Below are 14,423 nucleotides of genomic sequence, written 5' to 3'. Positions count from 1 at the left end.
TCACAGCCTGGGAAGGAGAGACACTGAAAATAATTTGGGAGTCCTGGCAGAAAGTCAGCCTAACACAAAGGAGATTGACTCTAACCTTGACATGTGATATGGTGGTAACTGCTCCTGGAAGACTGCATGTCTCTTGCTAAAAACAGCTCAAGCATGTGCTGACGGCAGAAATTGCTGTGAGAAATCCTAAATGTATGGCCTCTTCATAGTCTGAAAAACAGACTTCATGGCCTAAACTGGACTAGAGCCATATGATTATGATGTGCTCCCTCCAGCCCTCAAGATATTGACCTGGGCATTTTTCACATACATGGGTTTATTGTGGTTTAATTTTTGTTTTGTTTTATGTGTGTTTTTCATTTTTAATTAGAATTAGCAATGTGCTTTAAAAAGGAACCATTACAATCCCATCATATGTGGAAACTGGAAACTAATATGAGGGCAGGTTCTGTTAATGAATTTCAAATTTTCTCAGGAAGATGTTATTAGGCAAAGAACACTCCCCCATTCACACACACAGGTTTAAAAGGCTTGTTCCATTAAATGCCATGATGCACTCTCTGCTTACAACTGATGCCAGCACCACATTCCCTCAGTCTTTTAAAGCCTAGTGATGAACTACATCAATTTTATATCTTGTGGGCTACCCTGGTGCATCAAGCTTAATGCATAATTTCTGTGTCTTGAGGCTTTCTCTAAGTGACATAACCAGTATTAATGCATCAGTCCTCCTACAGGGCTTTACCCTGAGTGCTGTGGAAATGAAGCTTCACTCCTCTCTCTGCACTCAGGCTGACGACGTGTCTCACAGGGTGCTTCACAGCAGGGATGTCTCCAGAAATCCACCAGAGATTTGCTTCCTCCTGCCTTCCCCTCAGTCCATCACCTGTGACAGCAGCTCCCAGTCCCTGCACTACAGAGAACGTGGGATGGGATCAAAACAGACACTTCCCAGTGTTCCCATGCTCAGGACAGAAGTATTTCTACCTGGTATTGTCAGACTCAGACAGGCTCTGATGCTGCCCCTACTGCCAGAGCATTTTTTGGTCACCAAGCAGAAATTCTGGGAGCTCTCTGCCTTTTGGGGTAAAGGCCTGGTCCTCAGCAGACTCAGACTAGTTATACCAGCTACACTTTGCTTGCCTGCTTTTTTTTTTTTTACTTCCTGAATCTAATTGGGATACTTCTCACAAATCCCAAACTTGCTTTTTGAGTGGCTTTGTATCTACTGAACTTTGAATGGGACTTGCACTGGAAAAGAAAAAAAAGGCATTCCCCCACTAAGTTTGAGGTTGTTCATGCAGCAGTCAGGGTAAGGTTTATCAAGCTTTTCATTTAACCACCATTAAGCACAGGATATTAAGCACAGAAATGCCACTTCACTATTCACAAAGTCATTAGATAAGCTTCTCTTCAAGGGCAGCATGGCAAAGAGATTGCTTTTCAAAGATGGGATTGAGGCCAGAGTCCCCAGTAAAAAGAATTTTTGGGCTGACAAATCATAACAGACTGCAAAAGAAAACTGAAGCAGGCTTTTAAAGCCCAAGTCCTGAGCTCATGCAGTCCCTAAATAGCTTAACAATAAGTCATTTTGGGCTATCTGGCTTCATTTCCTGGTGATGGAAGTGAGATTGGAAGGGGAAGAACAGCATATTCTTTTACTGGGCATGGACACTCAATGCTATATTTCTCTCAGAGCGCAGCTACACCATTCAACTCAACTCCAAATTGCACTGTGAGTTGCAGCGCCAAGTCCTGCTCCAGAGCAGGAGACTGCCAAATAAAATACAGTGAGAGAGTCAGCATTCCTTTGCAAATAGATGTACTTGGTATATGGAGGATTGAGCAGCCATGTGACTGCTAGTGCTGAGCAAAGTCTGGCATCGTAGATGAAAATAATGTTTGCATTTCAATTTGCCCTTTCTAAATGTAGTAGTATTTCCAGTGATGTTAGTTTTGATGTGCAGCACTACTTCACTCAACAAGAGATTTGCAAGAAGCAGGAATGAGAAAGCAGAACATTACTTTAAATGTCACTAGAAAATGAAAATAAAATCTGTGTCTGCAAGGATAATTGGGCAGAGGTATTCAGGGAGCCTCTCACAAGGAGATGAAGGGGGACAGAGCCCAGTGCATCTTGTTATGACAATAATGCCTCCCAGCTTTTCCAGACATCCTGCAAGAGCCAGGCACATCAGGGTGAAGCCACCAGACTGCATGGCCTTGAGAACCATGATACCTGCTGCCTCAGGGATGCCACTGGAACCCATCACAGCTCCCCTCAGGCAGCTGGGCGTGCACCCAGACACCACCCACACACCAGCACCACCGGCTCCACAGAACAGGCCAGCCTCATTACCTTGTATATACACTTGTGTAAGTCGCTAAGCACTCCCTCCTCCTCCTCCTCCTCCTCCTCCTTCGTGGTCTCCTTTTCCTGAGCAAAGAGCCGCCGCCTGCCCGTCTTCAGTGGGACATCGACCTCTTTTAACTTGTTGCGGAAGCCATTTTTGTGAACCACGCCATTGATGAGTCCATTTTTGGGCTCAAACCGGGGCAAGGAATGGAACTTGTAGGCATTCTCTGAATGTCCCTCCAAAGGTCCTTTCCTCTTCTCCAGGATTTCCTTTTCCAGCAAGACCTCCTTCTCCAGTTTCTTGTGCTCCTCAGGGGAGAGGGAGTCATAGGAGAGCAAGTACTGGCAGTAGGCTTCTTGTAGCTTGGCCAGCCTGTCCTGTGCAGTTTTGGGGATGCGCAGCATGTCTGCCAGCTTGTTCCATTTCTTGAGGTCAGTCACTTGCTGCATCCCCCCCATCTCGTTGATCAGCTGGACGAAGCAGGCCAGGTCGAGCTCGCAGCCTCCTGGGGTGCACACATGCCAGGCAGCAGAGGAAGGGAAAGGGAAACACAGGAGGAGATTAGGATTAGATTACCTGTGGGCAGTTCATGCCAAATGTGCTACCAGGCTGGGCACATGGGGGATGTGACAGCTCCAGGCACCTGGGCACCAGAGCAGGATTGTCCCTCTCTTACATGCCTCCTGCTGAAGAGAGGCACACAGCACTGTTTTGACAGCTTAATTCACTCACAGGCTATATTCTGCTACTTGCAACAGCCTTCCCTGTGATTCTGTTTGCTCTCCTCCTTGAGTTTTATGCCCTTCTTTTCTCAGAGCACCCCAAGCTATCTCCTCAACATGCATCTGTGCCCTGGTCATTACCCAGTGGCTGGGCAGATGAGGGTTGCCCATCTCTGTAAAAGCCCACACACCCTCACCCACCACCAGTCCCACGTCTGGGTCATACCAGGAATAAACAAAACCAGTGCCAAGCTGGGGTACTGGCCATCAGAAAGACAAATACCTATCCTTTCTGCAGGTGAAATAACAATTATCTAATATCTGCACAACACCTTGAATGAAGTTAGTATTTAAAAGGAGCACATTATTAATTTCACTACAGGTAATAAATTACATATAAAAAACAAAGGGAGGCAAGGGTTGTTTGGGGTTGGAGCCTGCAACTGCATAAAAAGTTCCAGACACATTATTCTTCCAGTCTGAGGCCATCCATATTTTATACTCCATTCTGGTTTTGTATGTTTTAAGATGACTAGCACATTTCACACTCCAGTCAAAAAAAAAAAAATTACACAAACTGCAGCATAAAAAGCAGCCAAATGGATGAGGAACAATAAAAGAAACATCATAAATACTCTGAAAGCACAGAAATAAATCATCAGTGGAAAGAGTGAAGAAACAGCCCGAAGACCACCTACAATTCAACAGGGTGCTGTTCAAGGGAAAAAGAGAATAAATACAAAACCAGCGTCAACATCTCTGCCGCCACACTGTCTCCCCTTTGCCTTTGAGAAAAGTAAAGAATCATCATGCCACAGCCATTTCAGAGCACTCAGAAATGCTACTGCAACAGAGAAGGGCAAGAAGCAACATTATTGTAAATATTTACAGTAGGATGCACAGTTACATCATCTTAAATCATCCTGCCATATTGCTTTTTTCAAACTACCCTGTGCTGTATTTATACTGCCCACACAGCACAAGGCAAAGGTGTCTGGCTGCAGACAAAACCAAGCATAAGGCTTTGAGTAGAATCTAAGGGTGGAGGCAGGACCACGAGGTAGCAAATTTATCCTATTTAGTACATTTGGGAATAGGGTGGGGGAGGTTATAAAAAGGTCTTGAAGCTGAGAAAAAGTAAATACCGCGGGGAGAAAAAACAAAATGAGTTCGGAAAGTTTTCTATCTTTCCTCTTTAATCTTCCATACATAATATAATATAAATGTAACTTTCAAGATGGATTCTGTTAGTTTTTTGGTCAGTGGTTTCTACATGCAAGCCACAAATAAGCTGAAGGTGGAACTCTGATGGCTTTCCACGCCAACAGATTCAGCAATCTACATAAAGTTGGGTAACATACTCCCAAACTTGGAAAGAAGCGTGGCCCAAATTTACCATTATATGTTTTCTCCAGCACACACTCAGTTTAAGGTCCTAGTTTCAGCACTGTTGAAAATTCAATTTTCTCCTGCATCATGGAATGATCACTCATAATCACTCTGCAGTATTAGAGCTCGAGTAGCACTTCATTCAACCAGAGCCTACAGCTAAGGTTTGCAAAATGCTCTCAATTATAATTCCATTTCACACAGTCATAACTTTTGGAAGCATTTATATCTCAGACTGATGTTTTCCAGGATCGACCTAAGATTGCTGCTTAAAACTTTCCTTGAAAGATTTAAAAAAAAAAAAAGGGGGGGGGGGGAGGGGAACCCAACAACAACAAAAAAAGGAGTTCTTTGAAAGCACCTATAGCAAAATGACTTAAATAGGAGATCTGGTACATTATGCAGTAGCAGTGTTTAACTTTTTTTTTTTAAATTGCCTTAATTTTCCTAAGTTAGGAATACTTTTAAATTGTTTAGTGAGCAAGCTCATTTTAAAAAGGAAAATTTTAAATCTTCAGGTACGCATTTAATACCAAAAGCTGGCACTACACAAGCCATTGGCAAAAGTCCCACTTACTTCAATGGAAAAGTGATTTGGCCTGGAGAGAAGGGCTATGTATGCATGTCTACTTAAATAATTGTGCATTTATAACAACAGATTATTTTATATGTTTCCTGACAGAACCAACAAATTCTTCCTTGTTGTGCACTGATGATCTCCAGCTTCTTTTCTCCATTTTGTTTTTGATTTTAAACAGAGGATAGGTAGGAAATTAACCACAGAAAGGATACATAGGATGCAGATTTTTAAGAGACCACTGTTTGCTCTGGTTATATGGCACCCAGCAGAATAGAATCCTTGACTATTCATTAGGCTCTTAGGTGCTTAAATAATACAAATAATTAACAGTAATGCCATCTTAATGCCAAGTTAAGGTATTTCATTAAAAAGTTAACATTGTTCCAGGAGCGTTAATCGAGCTGTCTTGCACATTTTCTTCTCTCTCTTGCCAATGTAAATGTAATTCATTATTTTTTTCCATTAGCATACAACCATTGCATACATTAGGCATACAAAATGTTCATTTATTGCTGCTTGAGTGATTTTAATTTTCAGATTTCCTTGAACGTTTTTGCACGGCTATTGCAATATAGTGCTAAGCTATCGTTCCTCCTTCTTGAAACTTTGTTATTTCTCTGCTGTGCCCTGCATCAGTTTACCATAAAGTCTGCAATAATTTTGTGTGCTTTTATGCATTTTCCCTCACTTACCATATGTGATATAAAACAAAGTTTAAGAAGGAGGAGGCGGGGGAGGGAAGTGTTGTGAATCGTTTAAACAGAAAAGCGTCTCCTTTAATCCAACCAGCCGAAAGCTGCCTCGGGTGGGATCATGCCTCAAAGGCATAACTCTAGCCTTGAGTTGCAGCATGCAGGTTGGGGGAGCTTGCGACTCAAAACACCTCAAAAACAAAGGGAAGAACTCAGAAAAAATAAAAACACGGGTTTCTTACTATGTGGTGTCTGCAAAGGCAGTAGAGATGGACGTAGCTCATCCAATAGTTCATTTGTATGCTGCTGTTGTCATGTTTTTACAAACTATTGTCACATTTTTGTCACGTGTCATATCTGACAGCAGACCATAAACCAAGAATTCTGTTAAATAAGTGATTCTCACTCAGGCATTAGCCCTGGCAGACACCTGCTGGGAGAAATAATGAAACCTCCATTTTGCAATCAACTACATTTTACTGCCTATTCTTGACACTTAATGGTTGTTAAATGTCAGCAGGTCACTGCGAATTTGTGATTTTAAGTGTCTGAGTACCCAAACACAAGTCAGTTCTGAGATATTTTCTTTCCCCTTTGGTTAAATGTTTTTAAAGGAAGAGGCGGGGAGAAAAATGCATTAAAGCCTGGCAGCATTGCAACCTGTTAGGAAAACATCTTTGGAAATGTTCAAAAGACATTCTGAAACAACCTTTAAAACAGGGCTATCAATATACATAGTCATACAACCACATAAATCAACAGCAGGGAAAGAAGAAGATTCTGAAATCTGCAGACCAAGGTCCCATGGAGCTATTTCTTTTTCCCCTGGGTCAAACAGGGAGGAAAATGGCAATATAAAGTCACCCTGGAAGCTCTCTGACAACCTACCTGCATAGTGCCTGGCCAGTGGAAAAAGAGAGAGATTCAGAGCTCTGCAGTGTTACCTAAGCAGGGGCATGGTTAAGCATAAAGGCAAACAGAACATAAAGTCCATACAGACACTTAGAAGCAGCGGCAAAAGGCCAAGGAATCACAGCCCTTACCTATGAGTGGGAGTTCATCCATGGTAATGCCCTGAGATTTGAGGTGCTTCTTGATGCAGGCCAGCCGCTGCACGTTGGGTCCCCAGCGCCTGCCTAGCTTGTGTATGTGCTGAATCTGTGTCACAAACCGCATTTCATCGTTTAGCTTGCACTCAGGTCTCCAGTCTGGAGGAGGAATCACCCTGCACATCCCATACTTCTCTACCTGAGCTCGGACTGACTCAATGTATATCAGTGGGTCATGAAATTCCTTGGTGGAGGGCCTAAGGATGGGAATCTCCCCCAGCATCCCCCACCCAGACTTACTACTGCCCTTTTCGTGCTTTCCCATTGAGTCTTGTGGCTTGTGCAAGGACTCCGCTTGAGAGGTAGAACGATTTTCACAGGAGGCATTTTCAGTTTTGCCATGTGCTTGTTTCCCTGGCGTACTCTTTCCAGCAGTGGCTCTTTTCGGCCTATTTCTTTCCAAACTCTTCTCTGGCACTTCCTTTCTAAGGTGTCCATTGAGCAAAGGCTTTTCTACTGCTGCCTTTTTGCTGGCAGCTTCTGCCAAGTTGACGGCCCCTTTCATTCTCTTGGTGGGCGACTGTATTTTGTCCATGTGACTCGTCTCTTCCAGCCTCCTCTTCGAGTTGCGCAGCCCCTCCCTCAACTGTCTCCCCACCTCCTTAGTGCATGTCTTTTGGTTCAACTTGCCATTGACTTTTACACCATTAACAGCGGTATTGTTAGACTTGGATGCTCCAAGGGATAGCACCTGTTTGCGGGTTTTTGCATTGCTACTTTCTATTTTCCCTGAGATTGTGTGGTTGACAGGTGAACTGGGTTTGTGGTGATTTAGTTTGGTTTCCTTGACCAGTTCTTTCTTGGCTTTGGTGTATGTGACAGTTCCCTTTGTCACTGTTGCAGTGTACTTCACAGTTTTGGACGGTGAAGGTCTGACTTCTCTCATCTTTTTGGCACTGGCTGCATTTGCACTCGGAGATGACATTCGAGTGACCCCGTTGACTTTAGAAACCTGAATTGTCAGAAGTGTTGTAGGAGGAGCAGAAGGAAGGAAACACAAAACAGAAAAGTAAATTAATAATATGACCACTCAGCCCCAGTCTCCCATTTGCTGGACAACCATATTCTGCAGTCCTGACTCCTGGCCCCATCACACAATCTTCACATAATGGTTTGCACACAGGTAAGAGAGGGGACTAGGCATTTATAATAATCAAATTAAAAAAAAAAAAAAAAGGTTTGGTGTTTTGTTTTTTTTTATTTACCAGAAAGACCCTAGTCTTGCTTTCACAGGGTACAAAGCCTCTGACATTAGGAAGGGTGAGGTCCCTTGCTTGCACTGCCCCTGTCCTTGTCTACCAGAAAGCTGTTATGGGATTAGGAATCACAGATAGTCTGATTTACAAACTAATACCTTCACTACCTCTTTTTCTGGCCCTCAAGACACTTTATCTCTCTCCCATCCAACTTTACGTGGATACACATTTCACTACTTCTCAGCAGACAAAATAGGCAGCATATATTATCTACTCTAACTGGCATCTGCACTTTTGCAAAAACACATCGAGATTCAAATCAATTTACCTTCCATCCATGCATTCATATAAAAAGATATGTGGAACACATTATGCACCCAACAGATCAGCATGGCCATGAAGGATCCAGTCTGTCATACATATTAAATCTTGGGCAGCATGTTGTTGCTGAAGTTGATAATTTGAAATTAAAAAAAATGTATACAGTAGTACAATGTATTTTTTTTTTCAAGTTTGGTATCTGGGCAATGTTGCTGACACACATTCTATTAGATCATATTGCATCAATGGAATTAGAATTGCTGGACTCTGCTGCTTTCTGTTAGACATTTAAATCAAGTTGTGAGACTAGAATTTGTATTTTACCTACAAGATGTGTTAAGGACCAAAACCAATCCCCATCTACAAAATGAATTGAGATTGCTCAGCACTGCCAAAGCTAAACCCCACTACTAAAAATGAAGTTCAAGTACAAAACTCAAATTTCAGCATTTACACAACTTTAAACATTGACTCCTTGCCTCCTTAAATGATTGTGAGCACAGAAAAACACACCCAAAAGTCAGAAGCATTGATAAAAGTGCTCAAAGTAAAAGCATATGGTACAATCACCCCTTATCAGCACTCAGGTGAGTAAAACCACTTGCTGCAGAGTTGTAATACTTTCTCCTGGGGGATTCTGAAATCCTTGCCAAATCTGTAAGCATGGCAGCTTCTCTCAAATAAATGCAACAACAGCAGTCACTTATATAATAATGATACTATCTAATAGGGATTAAATAGAGGCTGAAAATACTGTGCTGTGGTCTTGCATGCAGTGAGTTTTGGGAGGGGAACTGGAACCTGAAGATTCTGCATACACACACATACACGTGTGTGTCTGTGAGTGTGTTCATGCACATTTCCTCCTTTGTACTGCAGAAACTGGAGCAGGAGTAATGATCTTTTAAAAGTCATCCATATTCTTGTCCTTCCTGTGCTTGAGAGGCAGAAACACTTAAGGAAAATCCAGTTAACTGATGACATGAGGTTTTACCTTGAGCTTTTCAAAGATGCATGAGGTATCATCTGGAAAGCAAACACTTGCAAACAGAAATGCATTTGCCCATTTCCCTTCAAATTTAAGCAGTACTCTGTATTTGAAATGCAGGCCCAGATTGAACTTGTACAGCACTTCTTCATGCTGCAGAACAGACATGGGTAGAGAGCTGCTGAGACACTGCCTCTTGCCTGCAGCAGTCACAACAAGCACTGAACATCCCTGGGCTTATAAATAGCTAGGAACAATGATTAAAGATTTTACCTAGACTAATAAAGAAGAATTGATTGATAACTGGAAGGTAATCTGGGTGACAGTGATCATGAAATGGGTTTTCATTTCTAAAATGTGACAACAGTAGAGAAAGGACAACAGACTTAAAAAAAAAAAAATGAAAAAAGGAACAAAAAGCCCCCAGAAGCAAAACAAAAGAAAAGAAAAATTCACCTGAAAAAATCCAAACCAAAGCAATTTCCACTTAGAGGAAAGGTAAAAAGCACAGGCCAGTATGGCTGTTGACAAAGTTCTCTAACAACTGGAAAATTAGAAAATGATCACAGTAGAAAGTGGTAACACAATTATGGGACTAAGGGCAACTATATAGAAAAAGAAAAAACACATATTAAAATCAAAAAGGCCAAGGAGCTAAAGAAACTTCAGTTAGCAAGAAACTCAAAGAGAAAACAATATATAAATGCCTTAAAAATACAAGATAACAAACAATGGAAGAGATAAAGCACCACACAAGGAAGGAAAACAAATAGCCTGACTAAAGTGTTCCTGTTTCTTTTGCATTAACCTTCACCAGAAGTGCCACTGACTGAATATTTATCAGGTACAGAACATAATCCATTTCATCAAAAAGGATAGGATAGCAACCCCAGTAAGGTGGAAGGTACATGAATGACTTAGGGCATGGCTCCTGGAAATAAGCTGGGGTAGACAGAGAGTCTACCTAATTTCCAATCCTAAAATAATTTTGGAACAGATCATCAAACAGTTAATTTACAAACACACAAATGATTACAAAATAATGTTAAAAATAAACCAACAAAATCTATCCAGGTTTTTGTCAAATAGCAAATCTATCAAATTTAATTATCTTCCAACAGACACCTGGCTGAGCAGGCAAAGAAGCATCTATGCTGCATGCAGGATTTCAGTCACTGTCCCCTGGAACATTCCATCAAACTCCTCAGACACATCCCAGACATAATTACTCTAAAGTGGCAACATGAGGGACTAAATAAAGTCATCCTCAAGAAAAGTTTTCATTGCTATAGTTTACTGTTGTCCTAGGAAGGCGCTTCACATATCTTTCTGCAGGGACTTGGCTTTCCCTTGGTTCTAGCAAGTATTTTCATTATTGTAAAATAGTGAAACACACCTGGAAGGAAGAGGCTGTAATCACTCACAGGAAAAGATCAAAATCTTGAAGAACCTATTTCAGAACGTTTCTACAGTAAGAGGAAGTGCTATATTTAGGAGACACAAATCATATACATGTAGGGGAAGAATAACATTTGGGGACTGCAGTGAGCTGCAAAATGCAATGGCAATACAAAGCACACAAATTACTTTCTGAGAACTATTATTAAGGATGTTGAAAGCAAAGGGTAGGAGGCTTTTCCTAAGGAGAGCTGGACCCAGCACTGGGGCCATACTGAGAGAAAGATTTAGATAGAGGAGCAAGTCTAAAAGAACACAAAGTGTTCAAAAATTTGGAAAATAAGATTGTTGCTGAAAAGCCGAGGGAGTTGGTCTTACTCAGAAAGAGATCACTATGGGACAACTCTGTAACAGTCTTCTGAAGAGACAGTAAATGCTCTATGTTCACTGGGAAAAGCAAGAAAAAAAATCTCATTAAATGTCTAAAATGATCTGAGGCACAACTAGGAAAACTTGCTCATTAGTAGAAAAGGAAAACATTGGAAGAAGCTGTCAATGGACATTGCGGAGCCTCCTCTACAGGAGGCTTTCAGAAGATTTCAGGAGGCTATAGCTGTATTACTGTGCTGTCAGGTATAATCAAGAGAAAACCTCAGTGTGAGCAGTCAGGCTGCATGGAGGCACCTTGTCATTCCAGCCTGCTGATGATTTTTTCTGAGGAAGTTGTGACCAGAAGTCTGAAGGGCCACCTGGGGCACTCCTGCAGCAAGGGCTTGTGACACAAGGGCTGAGAACAGAACACAGTAAAGTGCTGATGGAAAATGGCAAATACCCTCACAGCTTCTATTCAAAGCAAAACGTGTCATGAGCACCATCAGCTTTAGGACAGAACCTCCAATCTTAGATGGTAAGCACAATATTTTGAATTTTTATTCAAAGTTATCATGGAGTCCAACCATTAACCCAGCATTGCCAAATCCACCAATAAATCATGCCTGTAAGTGCCATACCAACAGTCTCTTAAATACCTCCAGGGATGGGGACTCAATCACTTCTCTGGGCAGGCCATTGTAATATCTGGCCCCCCATTTTCTGCAAAAAAATTTATCCTAATACCCAGTCTAAACCTACCCTGGTGCAACTTGAGGCCATTTTCTCTGGTCCTATCTCTTGTCATCAAGAGGAAGGAGTTGACCCCACCTGGCTACAGCCTCCTTTCAGGAAGTGGTAGAACACAATAAGGTCACCCCTGAACCCCATTTTCTCCAGGCTCAACAGCCTCCGCTGCTCCTTGAACAGGCTTGTGCTCCAGACCCTTCCCCAGCTCTATTTCCATTCTCTGGACACACTCCAGCCCCTCAATGTCTTTCTTGAGGTGAGGGGCCCAAAACTGAACACAGCACTCGAGGTGTGGCCTCACCAGTGCTGAGTACAGGGGGCAATCACTGCCCTGCTCCTGCTGGCCACTCTGTACACACACAGGTGTCATCCTGGCTGGTGCAGGCCAGCATGCTGTTGTTGGCCCTTTGATCACCTGGGCACAGACTGGCTCTTGTTCAGTCAGGTGTCAAACAGTGCCCCTAGGTTCTTTTCTGCTGGGCAGCTCTCCTGCCTCTCCAGATCCCTCTGCAGAACCTTTCTACCCTCAGCAGGTAAATGCTCCTGCTCCTGCTGGTGTTGTGTGTGAAGTGACTGAGGGTGTCCTCAGTCCCCTTGCCCAGGTCTTGGATGAAGATGTTAAACAGGGCTGGCCCCAACACTGAGCCCTGGGGAGCACCACGGGTGTCCAGCTGCCAACTGCATCTCACTCCATTCACCAGCACTCTCTGGGCCCAGCCATCCAGACAGTTTTTAACCTAGCAAAGAGAGCACCCATCCAAGCTTGAGCAGCCTGCTTCTCCAGGAAAATGTGTGGGAGGTGGTGTCAAAGGCTTCACTGAAGTCCAGGGGACAACATCCACAGCCTTTCATTCATCATCTAGGTGTGTCCCCTGGTAGGAATAAAGTGACTGATATTAGCTGTACATGATGCAAAGTCTTGAGCCAAAAGGTGAAACTAAGGATATGAATAATCTCATCTTTGCTTTTCAGCTATGTTCCTAGTTTTGCTGACATATTCAGACCACTCTTTTCTCTTCTTCACAGAACACTTGCCCTGGAGTAAAACATGTTATGATAGATTTCAAATTTTTCTTATCTTTATTAAAAAAAAAAAACAAACAAACAAACAAAAAAACCCAAAACAAAACAAAACAAAAAAAACCCCAAAAAATAAACAAAAAACAAAAACAAAAACCAAAAAAAAAAAAACCAAAAAAAAAACCAGGACCAGCGCTGTCTTGCAGCAATTGGTTTCTTATATTTGAACTGGTCTACGTACACACCTTGCACAGCATCTAGGATTCAGCCTCCAAAACCATACACAAAAAAATAAACAATGTGCTAGATGGCAACCACAGTGATAAGAGCAACATTAGCAACACTGAGAACACTTTTGGTATCAAACAAATCCAAGTTATGCAACTGATTTGAATTCATTCATAAAAACAGTTCTGTGCTTATGAGTTGTGCAGAGGTAAATTACCATTTAAGGCCAAGAGAGGGCCCCATTGAACTACATTTCCTTTGCTCACAACCCTTTAAAGTAGGAAGACTTTGAAAGATGGCAAAGGAGAAAGCAAAAGAGATAAGGAACCTGTGACAAGTGCAAGGGCACACCAGAAGAAGAAAGACATCAAAACAGAAAATGAGGAAAAAAGAACATCTCTGGCAATTTCTAGTATTCTGCCTTTATTTTCTGTAAGACTTCACAAAACAAAAACACACAAAAATAAACTATGCAAATGCAGTGATCAAGGAGCAAAAATATAGCGGAAGAAGGAAGAACATGTGGCTGGCACCCTGGGAGAAAAATCTCCTTTTGGAAAATACTGAAAAAAGTCAAAGACTCAGGACAACAGAGAGAAATTTAGCAATGTCCCATAACTGGTAAGTTGTGTACAAAACTAAGGCTTTCTGTCAGGCAAAACATATAACCCACCTTTAATTAGCTAGAGTCATATTTTCATTAAAATTTTTAAGAAAGTACTTATGCTACTGTGGGTTGCAGAAAAAAATTTAGGTCTAATCATTTCTTAGGAAGAAAAAAAAAGAAAACCCACATCATCTTGACTTAAACCTCTCCTTATTTTCTGAACCCTGGGGACCACCCTTGCTGATGTGTCCATGTGGTGTGACTGCTGCTTGTATGGCATCGCTTTATATTTTTCTCCATTGTGTGCCACACAATCAAAAACATTTAATACTCTATGAAGCAAAACCACTTGGATTGTGGACAAAACTGTTCTACACTTGTCTTTTTCCTTTCAGAACTACCTTCAGAAGAGGCAGCAGTTGACTTTCACAAAAGTTTCAGCCAACCAATCTCTGATGATACAGTTTTAAAGCATTTAAACCAGTGTTCCAGTAGGTTAAAAGAATTAAGAACTGCATTCTTATGTTTTGGGAACTCGTTCAAAGCCATGAGCTCATGACAGAGGATGTCACAGCAAGGACCATAAGATGCTGGTAATCACAAAAAGGAAATTCAAAAGGATGCAAAAGAAGGCAGACATTCACACTGATGCTTAGATAAGGGCAAATTGCCATGGTGGAATAAAGAATTGACGTTT

The 14,423-nt window shown here is 41.9% G+C and overlaps 1 protein-coding gene across 1 annotated transcript in view; it reads right to left on the bottom strand.

Moving 5' to 3' along the window:
• JARID2 (jumonji and AT-rich interaction domain containing 2) overlaps positions 1-14,423 on the bottom strand; it is a 211,408-nt gene that overhangs the window by 20,782 nt on the left and 176,203 nt on the right. The window contains exons 7-8 of the mRNA XM_058035531.1: positions 6,784-7,801; positions 2,360-2,862 (exon numbers count right to left, since the gene is read on the bottom strand). Coding sequence (XP_057891514.1) covers positions 2,360-2,862; positions 6,784-7,801 — 1,521 coding nt within the window. The remainder of the gene's footprint in view (positions 1-2,359; positions 2,863-6,783; positions 7,802-14,423) is intronic.

This window comes from Melospiza georgiana, chromosome 1 (genome assembly GCF_028018845.1).
Source record: "Melospiza georgiana isolate bMelGeo1 chromosome 1, bMelGeo1.pri, whole genome shotgun sequence".
NCBI classification, from domain to species: domain Eukaryota; kingdom Metazoa; phylum Chordata; class Aves; order Passeriformes; family Passerellidae; genus Melospiza; species Melospiza georgiana.
The sequence above is the reverse complement of the archived record's forward strand: the minus strand, read 5'-3'. Positions and strand labels throughout refer to the sequence as shown.